Here is a 22,026-nt window from a genome sequence, read left to right as displayed (position 1 = left end):
ATCAACTTCATGCTGTGAATTTTTAATCTTCTTGGATATTCTAAGAATTCCATATTTGTTCTACCTTTCCTACAGTTTTGTTTATTGGAATTGATAAATTTTTTTATATTTAGAATGTTGCAGTTGGAATGTTGCCACTTTGATTTCAATTGTTTGAAGGAAACGACTGTTTCATCAGCGTTCCAAAACAAACGTGTTCGGGCAGCCTATGTGCTTGTGATGTCATCGTCTTCAGTTGGTGCCAGAAATAAACCATAGTTGGTGCCTATATAAACCATGTAGTTTTTTTTTATAATTTTGTGACATTATCAGTGTCGGTTTCTTTTCATTGGCAGGTTTCATGTGGCATCACCTGCCACATCAGTGAGGGCTGGGTGGATTTCTTCACGGCTTGTGGGGGGTTGGGTTTGTACATTATTGCCGTAATGATCCCCCTACAGTAGCCTTTTAAATAATAAACAGGAGCATATGTATCTCTGAGACTGTTTGTCATAATGAACATCATCCAATGAAAACCTTCCATGACAGTGAAGGTGATCTAACTGCTTCACGTTGCCATTACATCAGCACATTAATGAACAGGGGAGACTGATGTGTGTTTAGCGACATAATTCTTCTCAATGCTTCTCCTGGGTTATTTTTCAGAATATATTTATAGCGTTTGTCTCACCCAACAAGTGATATCTAGTTCATGTGTGAACTGTGCCTTTCAGCGGCCTAGTGTTTCTGAGAAACAAGCTCCTTTGGATAAACGTCTTCCTGAACCACCTTTAACATGGCAGCAGATAAGTAATTATAGGCATTCATCATGCATACAGTGCGAACAGTGAACTCAAGGGATTTCCCCTATGCCCAAGACGGGGGCTGTTGTGGAGATGTAGGCTTCATTTGGTCCTGAAATGTGTGCATATCACCTTGGAACCAGAGAAGTTGGCTGCTGTGGGTGTATGTCTCTGGAGACCAGAGTGATCGGCATAGTCTTGGTGTTTAAGAAACAAAAAAACACTTTGTTTACTGTATTAAAGGAGTACTAAGATGTATCTTCGTTGATTTCCACAAGAAATGTATTTGACTCATCTCTCAGTTAAAAAAAAAAAAAATGCTTTTATAAAGTCTATTGGGCATTGAAGTAAAAGTTATAGCTGAAGTTGGTATTTGTTTGCACTACTAGCAACACCAAACTGCTTGTTTTCAGACAGGTTTCCCAAACAGTCTGCCATTGGTCGGCTAAAATAGATAGCTCCACCCCAAATTCTATTTGGCTAAACCAGTGTTGCTATGCTGGTCTAATTTGGAATAAAAAACAAAACACAGTGTTAACAACTTACAAATACTTATACTGTAGTCATCTCTGCATAGTATGCTGGGATAGAAGAAAGTACACTATCGTTCAAAAGTTTGGGTTCAGTAAGAGATTTGTTTTTAAAGAAAGAATTAGAGATTTTATTTTGCAAGGATGTGTTAAATTTATCAAAAGTGACAAAGACATTTATACATTTACAAAATGTATAAATGATTTTTATTTCAAATTAATGTTCTTTTGAACTTTCTTTATCTGTCCAGATGATTAAAAAAAAATACAGACAAAAAGTATGACTTCTTTCCACAAAAATATTAAGCAGCACAAGTGTTTCATAATTAGAAGAAATGTTTCTTGAGCAGCAAATCAGCATATTATGATTTCTGAAGGATCCTTGGCGAATAAGAGACTTCTTTTAAAACATTACAAATTCTTACCAGTCCCAAACTGTAGTGTATTTAACATTGAAAAAATGGCAAACTTCAGCTTTAAAGATATGACACTATTTCATGACACATTTAAGTACAGTAAGCCTGGTAACTGGTTTTGTGGGATACCCTTAAGGATACCAAAAAGTGATATATCCGCTAAGTTTCTGTTTACATGGAGCAAACTTTACTCAGAGGAATTACATTAGTAAATGATAAAGTCCATTGACCTAGAAAAGTAATTCTACCTCAAAAAGGATGATTTACTTATCAACTAACAACCACTTTTGAATTAAACATTACTTGAACAATTCATAGAATCCACCAGTATTACTGTCCCTAAATGATTTCAGTTAGCAAATACCTATTTTGTGTGTTTTTGTAAACTGAGGGGTGACTTGAAGTTAATGGTAACACATAAGCTTCAAATTTTTACAGCATTTATTAATCTAGGTTAATGTTAATTTATCAATATACTTTTCTTTTTTAATTCATGCTCTTTCATAATACAGCAAATAATGTAATCCTATACAACTTGAAATTTTTTAATGTATTAGTATATGAAGAAATTATCCCTAATTAATAAATGCTGGGAAAGTATTGTTTATTGTTAGTCCATTTTAGCTTTTGAATTAACTAATTTTAATATATTGAACATAATTGTACAGTGTTAACAAATTATTTGCTCAATTAACCTGGATTTTTCCTTTAGCTAGAATTTAACGGATTTAGATGTGCAACATTGATTTGGTCTGAGTTCTGACAGTTGATGACATAAATTCAGCAGCAACAAATTTATTCATTAATTCAGTAAATGAGCATCAAACTGGGTGATTGTGAACTTGATGAGCAGACAGCATTCGGTCTTTTAATGTGACAGTTCTTTGTATGTAGTAAAAAGCTGAAGCACAGTCTAGCAGCTTGTACTTGAACACTCGTTACTCATGCTCTAATTATTCTCAATTTCATTGGAATGAAGGACACCTAAAAAAGCTGAACTACTTTGATGCAGACGGAGTAGTTGAAAGTCCACTTCACACTTTGTATAAACAGTCTGTTCTATTCTTTTTATTTAATCACTCTTTCTTTCTGTATCTCTCCCAGTGCCTTTCCGGGAGGCACCGGCAGGCACGGGTCGGAGCAGGCCGCTGCAGCACCAGGGTAGGAGCACTCTTGCCGCCCCACGTGTGCTGCTCCGCTCCAACAGCGACAACAACCTGAACGTCAACAAGTTACCGCTGGACCGCTCTCGCTCGCCCTCTCCTGCCGCTTCCCCCCTGCACAGCCTCTCGCCCCGACACCCCCAGCAGATGCAGAACAGCCCCAATGGCACGGTGAAGACCATGGCCCGGGGGGGACGCTCCGCCCGAAGCCGTTCCCCTTCCCTGGGCCGGCTGGGGGAGGGAGACGCACGGAGACAGACCCCTCAGCGCCACAGCAGGTCAGTGGCCGTCCCAAAAGGGAGCAATGGGACTTGAGGACTACTGTCACTGTGTCCATGTCTGACCGTGTGTCCAGTTTTGTGTGGGTCCCTTATGTCCGGGCTGCAATGTGTCCTTTTCTGTGAGGACAAAGTTGTTTTTATCTGTTGCCACCAGAGGCCCTATTTATGGCAAATCTGTGTTATTTTTATAAGGCCATGTGTGGATGCAAATAGGTCAAGTGTCGGGAATTGGTCTATGGGATATGGACTGGACTGCAGGGATGCCTGTTTTTTTAAAAATGTTACTTTTTGGAGTTTTCAGGACATTAGATCCATAATTAAGGCCTGTTAACACTATAACGATAATGTTTTAAAATTGTTTCTAATTCTATGATAAATTAGAATTAGAGTTCACACCACAACAATAACGATAACAAAATAGAGGAATGGTATCAGTGTAATCACTTTTTCCAGCTGATGAATGATAAAAAACACTGACCAGTGCTCCAGACTGCACCTAAAACAGACGCATTTGCGACCAAAAATATTAATTTGCAAGTGAAGTTTTTGCTGAGATCGCCACTGGCGACTATATACATTTACGTTATGATTTAAAAATTTCTATGTAATGCCTTTTTTTCCTGGTTGTTTTGCGATCACATCTTTTGTTATGTTGACGTAATAAACTGAGACGATGCGCATAAAAGATTTAGTGGAAAAAGAGTCAGACGTGCAAAGTAAAAGTGCAGAAAAGCAGTGTCTGTTTCGTGCATAACTTGAACAAACTACAACAGGTAACGCTTTCAGCTGTGTGGACATTAGCAACATCGTTAACAATTCTATATAACAATTCTATATAAAGTAATATAGTTTAGCAGGATGTAAAACATATACCATAATCATACATTTGTTGGGGAAAACCAGAAGAAATATCCTATTGAGTGAGTATTTAATATGTACATGTTGTTCAGTGTTTTTAAGTGAACAGTCCTTCCCTTGGCGACTTATTGAATAATGAATAAACTATTAATTTTTAAAGTGCATTGTATTAGAGATAAAATAATATTTTGAAACCTCCTAGTTTATTTTACGCAAGTATGACTTTTATGTAAGTTTGAAAAGGGTAAATTTTAGAAATAATTCATATTGAAAAATATATGACAACATTTATAGGATGCATTGAGGGGGAGCCCAAACTACACTCAATGGCCAAGTGATGCTGACATAGTTATGGTCTTATATTGGCACAGATTCTGTGTAAGAAACAATTCTTTGAGACTGTATAGACATTCCCACTTCAAGTGAACCTTAGTTCCCAGGACATCTACGAGATGGATTAAAATGCTGATATAGTTAAGACATAAACACATGACTGTATGACTGTTAAAAATAAATAAATAAATAAATACATAAAACACGTTTATTCTGTGGCACTTATAGAAGAAATATCCTATTGAGTGAGTATTTAATATACTGTGTTTTTAAGTGAACAGTCCTTCCCTTGGCGACTTATTGAATAATGAATAAACTATTAATTTTTAAAGTGCATTGTATTTGTCAGGATCATGGACCTGTTTTGCCCCTGTTTCTGTCATGTTCCTGTCCTCGTTCAGTCTATTAGTTTGATTATGATCCCATGCACCTGTTTTCCCCCAATCATCCCCTGTATTTAAGTCTATGCCTTTGCGTTCTGGGTTTGTCTGGTATTGAATGTTCGTTTCTCCCTGCTACGTGTGTGTTCCTGGTTCCCTTGATGATAATTAAAGTCCGTTTGTTTGAAGTTTATTCCACGTCTCCTCGTTCCTCGCTCCGTGCTCCTCACAGTAGCGCATCGTGACAGAATACCAGACCAAAAAACAGTTACCTCCGTGTGTTCCCTCCGTTTTTGTTTCCGTTTTTACCCAGTGTTTTTTGTTTCCGTTGTGCCCATGGATCCTCTCGCCCGCCCTGAATACCTCCTCCTCCTGCTAGAGGAGGGGGAAAGATCGCTCGAGCGGATTTCTCCGCCTTCGTGGAGTGGATTCTGGCGAGAAATGGATCGCCATTCACCATCTGCCTTGTGAATAATCTTGCCGGATCCACTCCTGACCCAGTGCCCAGCCCACCATCTCCCCGCTGCGCAGAGCGCATGCCCGAGCCCACCGCTGACGGAGAGCCTGAGCTCGCCGCGGCCAACCAGCCGTTGGCGGAGCCGGAGCTGCTAGTGACGTCAGTCAAGGTGCGAGAGCCGGCAACAGAGCCCACCACGAGGGAAAATGCCGCGGACAGAGAGAGCGCGGAGTGGAGCTCCACCCACTGCACCCAGAGTTTAGCCCAGAGAGTGTTCCAGTCCCCGAGTTTAGCCTAGAGAGGGCTCCAGTCCCAGAGGTTTAGCCCAGAGAAAGTTCCTGTTCCCATGTCTAGTCCAGAGAAAGCTCCTGTTCCCACGTCCAGCCCAGAGAAGGCTCCTGTTCCCACGTCCAGCCCTGAGAGGGCCCCTGGTCCCAAGTTAAGCCCGGAGGCTCACAAATACCCACCAACCCACCCTCCGCCGCTGTCGTCTGGCAGCACCTCTGCTCGCCCTCAGCCCACCATCAGCCAGGTGCGAGCTCCGCGGGACTGCCATCCCTGGCCTCTAAACCCCGGACTCCGCCTCGGCCCGTGGACCCGTCAGCTCCACCATGGCTCCTAGCTCCCTCCTCTCCACCGTGGCCCGGCAGTCCACTAGCTCCGCCGGGCTCCCTCGTCCCTCCGGCTCCGCCTTGGTCTGGCGTCGACCATCCTGCGCCTCGGGACTCCACTCCTCCGGCTGTGCCTTGTCCCTTCGTCCCTCCGGCTCCGGTCCAGCTGGACTCCTCCTGCTCCAAGTGCTTCCTGTCGCCTCCCTGGCTCCTCCCTCCATCGTCACCTCCCTGGACTCTGTCTGACGGCCCCCTCCCGGGTGTCCGTCCTCCTCCGGAACCTCCTCCTTAGTTCCCATCCGCCCCAGCCCATGTTGTTTCTACGGCGCGAGGACGCGCCTTCCGGGAGGGGGGCGATATGTCAGGATCATGGACCTGTTTTGCCCCGGTTTCTGTTCCTGTTTTGCCCTTATTTGGTCATGTTCCTGTCCTCATTCAGTCTATTAGTTTGATTATGATCCATGCACCTGTGTTTCCCCAATCATCCCCTGTATTTAAGTCTATGCCTTTGCGTTCTGGGTTTGTCTGGTATTGAATGTTTGTTTCTCCCTGCTACGTGTGTGTTCCTGGTTCCCTTGATGATAATTAAAGTCAGTTTGTTTGAAGTTTATTCCACGTCTCCTCGTTCCTCGCTCCGTGCTCCTCACAGTAGCGGCTCGTGACAGTATTAGAGATAAAAGAATATTTTGAAACCTCCTATAGTTTCTTTTACGTAAGTATGACTTTTATATAAGTTTGAAAAGGGTACATTTTAGAAATAATTCATATTGAAAAATCGATTAAATTAATTTGCATGTACCAGTGAGTTTTTACAAAAGTAAAGGGATAGTTCACCCAAAAACAATAAAGTATGTTTTGTTTTCTCACACTCATGTTGTTCTTAATTTTTTATTTTTATGCAAAACTATTCTGTTGCTTCAGAACACTTGGTATGTGCTATTTATACATTAGTTTTATGGTGCCTTTGCTTCCTTTTTGGCACTTAAAAGCCTCCGTGCCAATTTAGTATTATTATAATGAAAAGAGCAGCTGGGACATTCTTCAAAATTTCTCCTAATTTGGTTCACAAAAGAAAACAGTCATACTTGGAATATTTGGTCATATTTGGAACTACATGAGGGTGAATAGATGAATTTCTATTACAGCATATAGACAACTACAGTATGTGACTTTAGCGTTGAATGGTACACATGAAACCCATGCGATTTGCTTATGGCCTTGAAAAGAAACAGCGACAAATATTTGGACATCTGTCTGTAAAATAACCTGAGCAGCCAGGGTTGGGTTGCATTTGCAATGCGACATGCACCTGATCCAGGATGGGTTTGGACAGACGCCCGGGCTGTTGTTTTTTTTAGCTTTGTGACTTTGGGTGTAGAAGCGCAAAATACAAAGGTGCAATATGGAGACTTGGCAAACAGTTAGGCCACAGTGAGAGGCAAGAATCTGCTCAGGAAGATAGAGAGCATGTGTGTGTGTGGCCATGCATATATATTTCCCTGTGAGTGAATGCATGCGTGGGTGCTTGTCATGTAGTGAAAGCATGCACGAGTGTGTGTGCTTGTGTGCGTCTCCGCGCATACATGTGTGTCGGTGGGTGTGCGAATCTTGTCACTCAACAGGGGTTCTAGCGCGAGAGCAGGCTCGGTACAGTAAGTGGGCCAGGCCAATTACTCACTTCCACTGCAAAAAACTCCTCTAATTAGATGTCATTTTAAAAAGGAAGAATTAACTCCTCTGGTATTTGACCCTGTTCTCCTCTCATTTCTCATGCTGCAGCCTATATAGATTTGTTTGTTGTTCTAGACATGTTTTACAATGGCATTTACGCTGCTGATGCGGGCCAGCCTAAATAAAAACGGACAACAACCGAAAACAAAGACTACACATCTGGTCTTTTGGCTCCAAAACCGGGGTCTTCGATTCCAGCTAGTGCCAATGTCGAACCCGTGTAAATATCATTGGTTCTGTGCCTGCATGTGCAGCTCAAATGGAACGCTATTCCTTAGTTACAGCAGCAGTTGCTATGGCTATGTCCGTATGTTGTGTGTACATGTGTGAGTGTGTCACTTTCGGTCGGTGTCTATGTGTCTTCTATGTGGCTTCTACTACATGGTGTATTAGATAATGTGGCTGCTCTTCAGAGGCTCAGAATGGAATCGAAGCAGATGTAGTCAGTTGTAGCGTCATATTGCCATTTGTCAACCGCTATAAACAAGGGAAATATGAGACACTCCATCTCGTGCCAGTAAAGGTCATGTTGTAGATACAGCATGCCGCTTGTTTGGAGTTGTTTTGAAGATCTACCCATGTAAACAAGTACTGTGGTATTTACATTTAGTTTTTTGTTTTTTTCAAGATTTTTCAAACTACTTTGAAAAATACTACAGTACTACAAAGGTGTCTAAAAAGGTGTGTGTGTGTATGTATATAATACATACATACACACATGTAATTAATATTCACATTTCATTACATATATTTTTATATAGGGAAAAACAATGTGTGTATAATATTATTTAAATATATTATTTATATTATATTTATATTTATAGATATATATATATATAGATAGATAGATAGATAGATAGATACGTACATGCTATGTTTTTTATTACTTTTTTCCTATATAAAGATAAACTAGCCAAAACCTTTGATTATTATTATTTTGGCTGGGCTACTGTGTATGAATTTTTTGTCATAAAAGATATTTTGAAAACACTTCTCTTGTACCACACTGACATCATTTTGCCATGATGCCATTCCGTATTTCCTGGCTTTCTTACTTAGCATAATGGATTTCACATTAGCATTAACATTACCACACATCGATTTGGAAAAGTGGCATTGTGAAGTTTTTATTTTTACTTCTTTGTCATTAAAAATGAACAACTCGTTCATAAAGAAAAATATGTTCATAAAGTCTTGGTGTAATGCCTTGGACAAGTTGAATAACACATCCTGTAGCTTGAACCATACAGTATAGCCTGCAGCATGCTAATCAAATAAACAGTACACACAGCCAGACCCCGGTAAAATTACCAGTGTTTAATGAACTCCTGCAGAGTTAAATGAAGCCCGATTTAGATTGAGCTAAGTTTAACTCTATAGCTGTCAATATAAACATAATTTCACTGTACGAATGTGCAGTTATGTGCTAGCCAAGCGTTTGCCATAGCAGCTAATCTGCCACTGTGGTCATATTTTGATTGCTGTTTCAAAATCTTAAAGATGATGAGACTTTATTTCCTTCCAGCTTGATTAAAAATAGACCTGTGGATGTGACTATACGTGCAGTGCTTGAACCGATTTCTAACACTTACTGGCCTTGTTTCCTTCCTCCCTGTTTTGCATAAATACCTCAGCCCACATTAACTCTTTTTTGCTTTTTCCCTCCAAAAATAAGATGCGAAGCACAGCTTATGTAATTGTCTTTGGATGAAGCTGGATAAGAAAGCTTCGCTGTTCGGTTTTGACAGCTAGTTACATTGGCAGACCGGTTGGCTGCCATAGGCGGTGCTCTAAATGAGTAAGCCCCTCATTTATGGTTTGCTGAAATATGCTTGTTTTTCTTCCAGCTGGTGTAGATTCTGTACGTGAGGCCATTTGAAAGTTGATTATTAGATATCGGTAAGCGACATAAGCAAATTAGGATTTTGTTTTTGTTTTATGCTTATTCATATAACTACAGTCGGTAGCAAGTAAGTTATATTTCTGGTATTTTTGATGCTTAAAATATTGTTGTGGTCTTTTTTTTTTTTTTAGATTCTCAGCACTTCAATCTGATTGGCTGAACAGATTTGCTGCAGTTTGTAGCTGAGAGTTAATTTTGCGGCGCTGTGCAGCCGATTTAGTTTGCTCTTAAAATGTGGCACAGTGTGCTGTTTGCATCATATATCATATGGTGATTTTCTCACAGCTGTTCCGGATTGTGTTACCACTTTTTGGTATTCTCCATTTATCATCACAATTTTCGCACTTTTGTCATTTTAAAGTAATAAACCAGGTGTATCTGTTTAGGACTGTTTAGCGTGTAAACACTTTGCGGGCTCCAAAAAAAGCACATCACATCTGTATTATCTTCGTCAAGCTTTATTACATAAGAAGGCTAATCTGGGTGTGTTGACTTTGGGTGGTGACATTGAGAGGGTCTCAGTGGAGGCTTAAAAAAGCAGGAGGCACGTAGAGGGCACATGTAGGTGCTTTGTCCCAATTTCACCTGCTCTTATAGGCTGAAGTCGCCAGATGCCACAGGGACCTTGAGAGGTTGTGAGGTAGGGCATGTGTGAACAGGAAGTTGCTTGTATGATGCCATACGATTTTTATACTGACAGCTTGGACAGCTGTGTTTCATAATGCCAGAATTCTATGTATAATGTAATAGTAATATATAATTATTTCATAAGTGTTTAAGTAAATATATCAGAAATATGATAAATATAGACACACTATATATAACACACTGTTGTTAGCATTTGTAATAAAAACAATATATCTGTGTGGTATGTATTATATTTAATATGCAAATAATGTTTTATATATATTAGTGTGTGTGTGTGTGTGTGTTAAATTGTATTATATTATAATTCTGTTTATCATTTTAATATTCAGATTTTGCTTCTTGTATTCCCACCAACAGGGATGTCTTCTCCGGCATGGACACTCCAGGGTCCAAACGCAAGCTTTACAGTGCTGTGCCAGGAAGACACTATATGGTGGTATATATATATATATATATATATATATATATTTGCTGACTTTCTCATACGTAGTTCTCAGTATTGGAGAAGGAGGATTCTGGGAAGGCAGTGCCCGAGGGAATGTAGGCTGGTTCCCAGCAGAATGCGTGGAAGAGATCCCAAGCAAACCCAACGAGGACAGACCCTGTGAGTGTCTACACACAAACACACACTTTGAACTTGATCTCATTCACTGCCAATTTAAAGGCATAGTGCACCAAAAATGATACTTCTGTCATTATTTACTCACCCACACCAGTGTTATTTTACTATCATTGTATGTAGTATATTATGTAGGGATGTAACAATTCACTCAACTCAGGAGGCGATACGATTCACGATACTGATTTCACAATACGATTTTTTTTAACAAAATGAGATTTAAGACAAATTATAAATGAAAAGGTGTACTTTTTTTTGCTTGGACAAAATGCTGCACATTTCTTTGTGAAATTGAAATATGTCAAATAACAAAACTAAATTTTATAAAGAAACCCTGAATCAAATAAAGAAATAAGACAAAAAAAAGCTCTTCATATAAAGAAACTAAGGCTTTGCCTGTGCTCTTTCCATTCAAAACTAGAGGCAACCACTGTATTTTAATCACGATCTAAACAAAGATGCTGTATATATGCAGCATGAGCAGTTTTTAATCTATATATAATTGTATTAGATTGTATAAATTATAAAAGCAAAAACAGAATGGTCTGACTTTAGTTTTGTGAAACTGTACTACATAAAACATCTGCACGAAACAAATACAGCAGAGACACTGAATGAGACCGCAAATTAACTCTCTGACAGCAGGTGGCACTTACGGAACAGCAGTAATGCTGTTTTTTTTTCTGACATGTTGGTGTTATATGTTTCACTTGGATGTTTAGTAAATACAGCTGGATAAAACAAAAACTGTGTCCGTCTTCATTTCAAGCTGTAAAGCAACAAAATGTGATAATTTTAAAGGGCTTTTCTATACCCACTGTAAATAAATAAAAATGTCCTGCTTGCACTTGCCCATTTAATGGCAGAGAATCGTGACTTTCACTTTTTTTAATGTGTCGTAAAATAATCCTATGCAACTCGTGCCGTAGTAGATTCCAAGGGTTCTGAAAGGTATACTGTAGGGTTTGGTGAGAAACAAACTGAAATGGCAAGTTATTAGCCTACATTTATAAAAATCTTGTGTTGCAGTCCAGTGTGTGAGTGCGCAGGTGAATTTTATGTCTACACAGAAGAAAGCCCTGTCTAGCTCTGCTCCAGTACGGGGTGTGTCGAGCTATACGTTAATCTGGTTGATTTGATGAGAAAAAGAGGAAATGTAGTTGCAATAAACATGTTGAGAATCCGTACAACTGCAGCTATTATTCTTCCCGCCCATGTGTAGAAATCGAATATTCAAGCTGTTTATTTTCCACCCCTGAACGAAAAACGAAAAATCAAGCTGAATTCTTGTTTTTACTTTTTTTTTTTTAAACAAGAACAACAACAACAAAAAACAACGAAATAGGAGCCATTTTCTAATTTTTCTTCTTTCAATATTAAATAAAAAAATGACTGAACTAATGATACATGGATTTACACGGACCCTTATTTTAGTTTTAGTTGTAGTCATTTAACTCATTTCAGTTAATTGCGATTGCAACGTTTCTTATTTTTGTTTTGAGGTTTTTGAAGTGTTTGAAATTTAAGTTTTCATTTTTTTCTATTTCATCTGTCATTCAAATACACAAAATAATTTGTAATAGATTTAATTTTCATTAACAGTAACAAGACTGTTCCAAACCCATGTGACTATCTTTGTTCAAATTAAGATGTTTGACAGAATGTTCATGCTGCTCTATTTCAGACATACCACTTCTGTGCTACATTCCAAAGCTGAAGCTGTACAATAGTTTTGCATGCAAAAGAAATGTGACAAGTAATGTTAATGTTGATGTCAAACTTTGCATGAAGTGTCTTCGACAGCATATTTGAATAGACTTGATTGAGATTTCAGAGCTGCAGTGAAGGGGAAAATCAATGAATAATTTCAGTTTAGTTTCTTTAGTTTTTTATTCTTATGTCTTTGAATGGCTGTCATATGGCTTCAGAAGACTTGCAATATATCACTTGAATCATATGGACTACTTTATGGTATGTCTTATAATGCTCTTTCTGATTTTCAGAGCCTGACAGCCATTGGTTACCATTTACTTTCGTTGTATGAAAAGGAGCAGCACGAACATTCTATTAAATGTCTTCTTTTGTGTTCCACTGCAGAAAAAAAGTCATACAAATTTAGAACAACATGAGGGTGAGTAAATGATGACAGAATATTTATTTTCGGTAAACTATCACAAATAAAGTGTACACTTCAAATTACACAATTGTTCAACATATTACAAGGTGAGGGGAAGAAACACTTTTCCTAATCCTCTTATTATGTCTTTTCTCACTCTATTCTTCTCCAGTGCTCTGATAACCCGCAGAATATGTGAGGAGCCTTGCAGCGATATCAGGCTGTTAATTCAGTTAGTGTTCATTTGCAACTAGGCCACAAAGCACACACGTCCACCTCTCAGATCAAATGCTCACGTTCATCCGTCAAACATGGGCGTGAATGAGCACCTGAGAATTTGATTTGTGCATTATATCCAAATTGGACAGAGCACAGGAATGCCATTAACAGCCATCACAGCTCTACTCTAGAGCAAATGTGTTAAAATTTAGATTTTTTTTTTTTGTTGTAAGTACAATCATTGGCTGTTGTGTAGCTTTGGTGTGTGCACTCAATTTTCGCTGTGCAAACTGGCAGAAGGGGCCAGGGGCAACATTCTGTTGAGAGTTGTTATTTTGGGCCAAATGAATGCCTTCCACATCAGTGCAGCTACTGTGTGTTTTTCAGCCCTGTATGTGTGTGTGGTGCAAGTTTCATAGAGGCATTTAGATGTTTTCTTCATCGAAACACATCCGAACCTTTATAACAGTAACCGTAAAAGGCTTTGCATTGCAACACACTTGCATTGCATTTGACATGATGTAATTATCCAAATCCTGTTGTTAATCTACAGTCATGCTTTAGTCTAAAATCGCCAACACAATTCTCTGCTGTGGTCCAGATTGTTGGTTATGACCATGTACAGTAATACAGCTATTGGCAGCTACACTAAACAAATGGAGAGCTGTTCACGACAGCATGTGGTGAGCAGAATGGAGGTGAGGTGAACAACAGCTGTCATTGGCCGAGAGGCTTTAGCCCATGTGACTCGGGGAGAGAGTCTGGCTGACTCAGCTCTCAGACTGTAAGATCTAAGTTCACCCGTCATGTGATGGAACATGACATTTGCCTTAAGGTTGTGCTACAGTAGCACAGTAAGTGCTTCTGCATGTGTACAGCTAACCTAAATGCTGTTATTAAAGGTGCAGTGTGTCATTTCAGAGCTGAATTGTAAAATAAAATAGTTTTCAAACAGGTTTCCTGTCTGCTATTGGTTTGACAAACAAGTAGTCCCGCCCCGAACTCCTTCTATTGGTTGAGCCAGTGTTGCTATGCTTAGTTGGTTGGAATTAAAATTAGATTGTATAGTTTAGAAATTTGAAGCAAAAACAGAATGTTCTGATTTCAGCTTTGTAAAACTATGCTACATAAAACATATCTGCACCAAACAAAAACAGCAGATGGGCTGAATGAGAAGCAGATTCACTCTCTGACAGCAGGTGGCTCTTATGGAACAGCAGCTATTCATTGTTTCCTTTGTTACCGCTGTAAACAAAGCAGCGCTGCGCTTATAAATGCTACTTTATTATGCATTATACAGAGGCAAGATGAAAAGAAAATATATCTAGACTTTTCTGAAGACAGTCAGTTCCCCTCAGAAGTACATTCATATAAACCCCCACCCCCAAATGTTTCACAAATACTTTAACATCTCAACCAACATGAATCGTCACATATTTATATCGATTTTCAACTGGCTTGGGGTGCATTGTTAAATCTCTAATAGCAATGTTTTGAAAGTGCCAGAGTGTTTATACTTTTTAGGTTAATCGCATAGTTGTCTTTGTTATATGAGAAAGTATTTTAAGTTAAAGGGGATGCCTAATGCATGCATTCTGACTTATTTACACTGTTAAAGAGCGGGATTCTCATGCTAAACATGGCCAAAGTTTCAAAAAGCGAGTTGGATGTATGACAGAGTATATCTGTGCCAAATACACTCCAGGGTTCGTATAAGTTTCGGAAAGTTTTTTTTCAGAGTATGGCCCTGTATGATGTCATAAAGGGCGGAATTCCTTGTATGGGCCCTTCTCCCAGAAGAGCGCATGCACACAGCAACCAGAGTGAGAGCAAGAGCACGCCCATCAACATTCTTCATTCAGGTTACTGAAGTTGTTGGCACACTAAAGAAGACACACTAAAGAAGTGTGTTTTTGGTTGTCATGGAAAGATAACCTTGTTCAGCTTTCCAAAGAACCCAGTGTTAAGGGAACAGTGGAAGCATTTGTTTCACCGGGGCAGCAACGGAGTTGTGCAAGTGTTTGTTCTCTGCATTTTGGTGACGAATGTTTTAGACACAAATTAAATCAAATTTGAGTCAATAAAGTTTTTGTTCCTGTTTTATTTATATCGATGTCACAGCTTGCAGACGATCACTACTCAAAAGCTGCGTGTGCTCGCGACTCTTTAGCTCCGCCCATGGCACGCCTCCAGGAGCTCGACTGTTTTCGGAGAGGAGCGGTACAGCTGTATCTGTCTTTTATAAATCTAATAAAACTCTTCGGAAATATGAAGGATGCAATACTACTCTATAGGTACTCAAGATTAACATGTGTTTGGCAGAAACTGTGTGTGTTATGTCCCCTTTAACATCATAAAATTAGACAAATCACCTTTAAAATGTTTTGTATGTTCAAATTATTCTTGCATAGTTTTTGAGAAAAATAAGTCAATAACAGTGTCTACAATAAAGAAAAGGAAAAAAATCTAGTTGAAGATATGTTATATTAAAATATATTTAATAACACTTTAAAGAAATAAATATTCAAAAAGTTTTTTAAACATATCTTCCAAGGTAAAATGCATTTAAATTATGATTTTGTGGGGTTGTAAAATTTGACATTTGTACATTCTAAACTAACCGTGTCTTGTGGTTAAATGGTCAAATTATCTTTAATAGACTTATTGACCTTGACAGACAGTCATAACAGTTTGCAGGGGTTCCTCCCTTTGATATTATAAAATAAAATAATAGATCAGGACGAAAAATGCATGTCACGCCATTGACCCAAATACATATTTGGTGTGACGAAACTGGATCTTTTGCCTGCGTCATTTTATCCCTCGTGTTATGGCCAATAATTTAGTTGTCGCAACATATTTGATCAGTTTGAGTTCATTTTAGCAGTAATCTGAGGTGAAAATGCTAGCTATGTTTGGTATAAGTGTCACCTGAGGCATTTTGAAACTCTTCCATGTTTGCTAGTGTTGCAAAAGAAGCAGGGTGAAAAGGTGAGAAATGCTATGTTGAGATGGGAGCCATTGGCAGCCTTGAAATCCATGGCTGCTACAATGCACGCTTCGAGTGAAGCGCTTTCGAAGAGTTGCAAGGACAGCTGATTTCTTTTATTGATTTATGAAATAGTCATTTGGTTCCCATGGCGATGCTTTCAGCGTTATTATAATCAAATTTTTTGAAGACTGTTGCCCAAATCTGTCTTATTTTTAGGTGAATCCAACAGCTAGCCAAGATACATCACACATGCTGCTGGATAGCCTTAAAAGTTGACAATCTAGTGCAGTGTTCAACATCGACTACAGTTAAATCCAGCATCGACTGGTTGGTAACAGCACAAGTATTCAGCTGAAGTCTCTTGAACCTTTCCGAGCAACACTCTGCACATTCCTGATTGATATATTTCCATGGAAACATGCTCTACACTGTACAAACCCTGTTGCTAAGGAGTGGGCCTTAGTAAGATTTTTTTCCTCTTTTTGTGGCATCTTTTTTTTCCCTCTCTCACACACTCTCTCTCCCTCTCACAGCACTGAGAACAGAGCTTACATACCATCTTTTCCAATGCCACGGTTCTCTGTTCCATGTGTGTGGTGCTGATGGTCAGCTCTCACCTGAGCGCTCGAGGAGACGCGAGAGTTTTTGGAGATGGGAAGTTAGGCGTCAGGGCCTGAGGGATCGAGAAAAGTGGCAATCCCCCCTCAGGCAAGGAGAATTGAGTGTTTCTCGGATTGACTCGGGGGTGAACTAAAGGGGACCAATGGACGAGACTAGCAGATCTAGGAAGAAGGTTCATTTTGGAGGTATGTTGATTTGAGGATGTTGCAAACTGAGGAGTTTTGTGATGAATTACGGATTTGTGCGACCAATAATTGCATGTTTTGCTCTGCGCTCTTGTTAGCATTGTGGACAATTATATAGGAATGATTAGTTCGATTAGTCTATTCTCGATGAAATGTCAGTTGCAGCTGTTCATGATTTATGCTGTAAAAATGAGTTTTTCTAGTATCTTTTGTGTTTTGAGACTTTTCACTTGGTTTTTGTGCATTCTTATGACTTAGTGACTCTTTGTGTCAGTTTCAGAGGCCTTGAACAGTTATTGCAAACAAATTGAAGTAAAATATTCAAATGGTCTTGGGGTCATTTTTCGATCTAATTCAGTTCTCCGTCATGTTTTAGCTTTGTCAAAGATGACAAATCAGATCAAGTTTCATTGTATTGAACTGAGTGAGAAACTGTGGTCAAGTCGTAGAGTTGTAAAACAAAATATTATATTTATTACTTTTTTTCCAGTGGTGCGCTCTGACTCGGTCTTGAAAGTTTTGCATCCTTCAAGTCGTGCTTGCAGCACGTTTACTATCTTTATGAATTTTATCAAGTGAACCACACAGCTAGTTACCCCTGGTGGTTTGAAATCCGGTGTTGTAGCAACTGTCATCGCTGCTTGCCCTCATGTCAAATAGACTTTTTTTTTTCCTCACACAGTCCACAGAGGAACAGTGCTTGTGTGAAGTACGTGTGGCTCTGTGTGTACGTGCCAGAATGCTTTTTGTTGGAAAGACGACACAGCTGCTACAGAAAACTGACAGGGTGTTCCATTAAGAAGTGAGAAAGAGAACGAAAAAGAGATGGCACTTAATGTGGTGGCCATTTTATTCATCCAATTAATTATAATGTCTATATCTCTTGATATTAAATTCCTCTGTTCAGGTTTATGCATGTGAAATCATGTATTGCTCAAAACTGCATAATGCACAACCTGGCAAAACACATCTATAAATGGCAATGTCAAGGCTTAGAGTGTGATGATTCACTTGCACACTCAAACGATTCAGTTTTGATTTACTCATTTGATGAGATGCATCATACCACGTCCAGTCTGACCTCAATATTATTTGATTAATTTCCATTTAAATGGCAAAGAATGAAAGCAAAATATAAGCTGTAGAGTGCCAAATGCTTACTTTTCAGAAATTCTCATGATTCATTTTTTAAAGCCGATTCTAATGCTATTTTTGAATTTTAACCTCCCTAGATGGGCACGTTTTGATAAAACAGTTTGATCAACCAAAATACTCATTAAACCGCATTTTTATATATTTGAAACAACTGACAGATGGGGAGGACATCTTACATTAGCAGTCACAGGATAGAGTGGATGTCTCTGTAGAATTGCGCTGAATCTAAACCTCCTTTTGTTTGAACATCAAAACGTTTCAGCTCAACAAAGAATTGAGCGTCTGTAACTTTAACAGCTAACCAGTGAGTAGGTTGGAAGGGGAAAGTGTTGAATCCCACGCAGCCTCCTGACTACTGATATCATCGTGTATCAACAGAACCGCAGAGGACAATACAAATGGTGCAGTTTTCAGAAGCTGAAGCTTGCAGAACAAACTCCTTGAGAATCTCATTAATGGATAAATGTGTACACGGTTGCTCGGGATCTGTATTATCACTAGTTGTGCCGCCGTTAATGGGTGTCCTTCCTCCGTAGATATAATTTGCTGTCCTTATATAAGTGCACCTTTGGGGCTGTGCTTAACATTAAGGTGATTCGATTGAATTCAGATATTAGTCCAGTGTTTTTTATCTATTTGTATAAGTCCTCTGCGGACAGTTGTTTTAATGTCGTACAAACATGTTGGCGTATGAACGGCCTAGAACAAACGCTCCCCTCAGACACGTTCGGAAGAGCGAAAGTGGATCCGGATAGACAATTAATCTCTGCGACATAAAAAAGTCTCTTCATTAGCTTTGTTGGCTCTTATCCTGGTTCCTTCCATAAAACGCAGTCAATATTTGGCCTTCCTGAGCTCTCTCGGAGGACTAGTCTAGTTTGGCTCCATTATGGGCCAAATGGTCCCTGTCTTCCAAAGAGCTTTTTATTGGTTGCAATTAAACGGGGAAGGTGGTATAGTTAGTGTAGTTTTGAATTCACTGTTATAAATTGTGGATTTATTTTAAGCTCATGGCATGTGTTCAAGAAATGTGATTTTATTATATTTCATTTCTTTATTTATTTGTGTGTGTGTGTCATGCTGGTATTGTTTGTCAGCGACAATCTGCATGTCAAGGTTCTGTCTGGTGAAACTGTAAGCATCTTTTGTTATTATTTCATTTTTTTTCTAGAGCACAGTTGGTATCACGTCGGCTAAAATGATTAAATATTTTTTTTAAATGGCACCTGTGACCATGTGACATATGGCACACAGTAACACAAATTTGACTAGACAGCTTTTTTATGCAATTATGAACCTTTACAACATTCTCACTTTATCACATCTGCTGTACATTTCAAAAATTCTATTTTTATTCTTTTTGCACATTTTATATTCGGTGTGATAGTGATGATAATGATGTAGAAATGTTCAAAGTTTGCTGAGTTAGTGCTTGAACACAGTCACATTTTTAGGACGAAACTTTTGTTTTATGTGAAAATAATGAATAAAAAGGTATTTTATGGCACTTTCTGAGTGGCACATATTCTGAGCACTATGCAACGCTGAAATATTGCATAATTGGGGTGATCTAAAGTAAATGTCTGTGAATATGTCTTCACAGATGCCCGGGCAGACCGATCAGAGAGAAGGAAGCTCTTTCGACACTACACTGTGGGGTCTTATGACAGTTTTGATGCATCAAGGTATGATTAAGCATTTTTCTAATCCTTCTGACCATGTTTTTAAAAGTCTGTCGGGTTCAATACATGAAGGTAGTTTGAAATGGGCTCTCTCTTGCGTACAGTTCGAAAAAGGTTACCTAAGGTTACTGAAGATGTAAAAAAAAAAATTTGGCCAGGTTGTTTTTAAAATCCTAATATATTTTATATGCATTTGATTTACACCAAAAGACATACTTCCCTGGATTAATAAAGTATAAGCAAAGAACAAATTAAAAAGATTGATTAATCAGTTAAGGCCAGTCATAATTAATAAGTATTCTTGTGAGTGTTTCAAAGTACAGCACGATTCATCCATTTACCTGCGCATCCATTCACACAAACCATCATTTCCCAAAACTTTGCTGCCCAACTATGATTTAACACAAAGCGCCGCACAAGCACATTGTTATTCACAGGGGAAAAAAGGTTTGAAGTGTGTGAAAACTCTTTAAATGGCCGGTTATGTAAGCAACGCTGGAGCTTGGGGTCGTCACTGCGTGATGTAGACACTTTGATGGCATTTTAAAAAACAAATAAACAAACAAACACACAAAAAAAACGCTCTTTGACATTATGATGTCATAATATGTGGCTGTAAATCTGCACATTTTAAATAAATTTAGCTACAAATCATTGGTTCTCTGTTGAGTCTGGGAATCTTATTTTAAATAAGATTTTTATAGTGTTATTTATGTTTAATAGTAACATTATTAGTAACATTATTTTAGGCTATTGAATGTTAATAACCCTGTTATTTAAGGGTAATATTAATCCTTAAAAATTTCGTTTTTGTTGTACTATGAACTTTACACATTTGTCACAGGGTGTTAAAAAGCAAAAAAAAAGACAGATCATCTCGCATCTGGCTACCATACTCTTACCCAGCTGACACACCCCTTGCTCCTAGCTGGTTGTCTTGGAGACAGAGAATCCATGGCAATGCAGTGCAGGCTACTTCCTGCTGCAGAGAGCTTGAGTGACAGCAGTACAGAAGGACATGGGTGCTTTTAGGTGAACTTGTCACAGATACACGTAAGATACCTGCTAGTTGTGTCAGTCTTTTGCAGACACACTGATTTTATTCTTTAGATATTATGATTAATAAACTTACAATGGATTCCAGTGTAAACTTTTTGGTAGGATAAATAGATTTTCATTGGATTTAAGATGCATTATTTAGCTTTCGTTAAACAGCTAATCCACACCGGTGCATAAATATCGCTGCGTGATGGACAGCGGTTTGAATGTCTGAAATGAGATCACACACAGGTATAAATGCATTATGAGCAAATAATATTTCCCCTTTCTAACTCTTGCTCTGTGACATCGCCACAGTGTTCCCTTCAAAGCAGATTATGTTGCCATGACAACCATGCATCATTCCTTAGGAGTCAGGGCCCAGTTGCATGAAAGTCCTTAAGTAATTTGACTTAGGGGTATCCCTGAGGGGGGGGGGAAATCCCTGAGGTAAGGGATTTCTTTAGGAGCGTTGCAACAAACGTCTTAACTGTCACCCTTACCTAAGTGTTTATACTAAGCATTTCACGGTAGTTTCTGGCAACATACGGCAATGGGCGCCGTGGTTACTATAGTTACTACATCTCACAATAAACAGATATGTATACATATCTATGACAATAAACAGAACATAATGAAATACAAACCTAACCAACTAAAACGCAGACAAACATTAAATAAACATGAGCACTGCAGGTTTTTGCACTGCTTTGTGTACAGTCTTTACCGAGGAAACTGCTTTGTTTCTGCAGTTAAAGCGCCTCCTGCTGACCAATGACGGAAAATTTACCAAATGTGAAAATTAACCCATGTTTTGACCATAGACTGTAAAAAAACATGGACGTAGTGTCCGTGACGTCACCCGTAGGTTTCTAAAGAGCGTTTTTGAAGCTCAAAGTGGGCGGAGCCGGCCGTCGCCATCTTGGCAGTGTGTCACCGCGAGTCACTCCCGGATAATCGAAAATGGGCAAAGAGGCGGGAGCGATGGTGGTGACAGCAGCAGCAATCCACCTGTCACTCAAGTGCCCACGCCCTTAATTATGCAGAATTTGAATTCTTAATATAATTTAAACGGATGAGTTATAAAAAAATTCACCCCCCTCACAGTTGTCATGAAGGGCAAAATTAGCTATTTAGACCAAAATCATTTTTTGAACCAGGCTGTAAACATGTTTTTTTCTGCTGTAAAGTTGGGCATTTTAACATGGGGAGTCTATGGGATTGACTCCCTTTTGCAGCCAGCCTCTAGCAGCCAGTTGATGAATTACAGTTTAAGTCACTTCCTTGTTGGCTTCAAGAGAGAGAG

The 22,026-nt window shown here is 39.0% G+C and overlaps 1 protein-coding gene across 1 annotated transcript in view; it reads left to right on the top strand.

Moving 5' to 3' along the window:
* LOC107707499 (SH3 and multiple ankyrin repeat domains protein 2-like) overlaps positions 1-22,026 on the top strand; it is an 80,591-nt gene that overhangs the window by 24,784 nt on the left and 33,781 nt on the right. Inside the window, 4 exon segments of the mRNA XM_016511549.1 lie at positions 2,833-3,169; positions 10,451-10,539; positions 10,542-10,697; positions 19,604-19,685. Of these exon segments, the coding sequence (XP_016367035.1) occupies positions 2,833-3,169; positions 10,451-10,539; positions 10,542-10,697; positions 19,604-19,685 (664 nt within the window).

Source organism: Sinocyclocheilus rhinocerous, unplaced genomic scaffold (genome assembly GCF_001515625.1).
Source record: "Sinocyclocheilus rhinocerous isolate Xijiao unplaced genomic scaffold, SAMN03320098_v1.1 scaffold534, whole genome shotgun sequence".
Taxonomy (NCBI): Eukaryota; Metazoa; Chordata; class Actinopteri; order Cypriniformes; family Cyprinidae; genus Sinocyclocheilus; species Sinocyclocheilus rhinocerous.
Note: the sequence above shows the minus strand (reverse complement) of the source record. Positions and strands in the feature narration are given on the sequence as shown.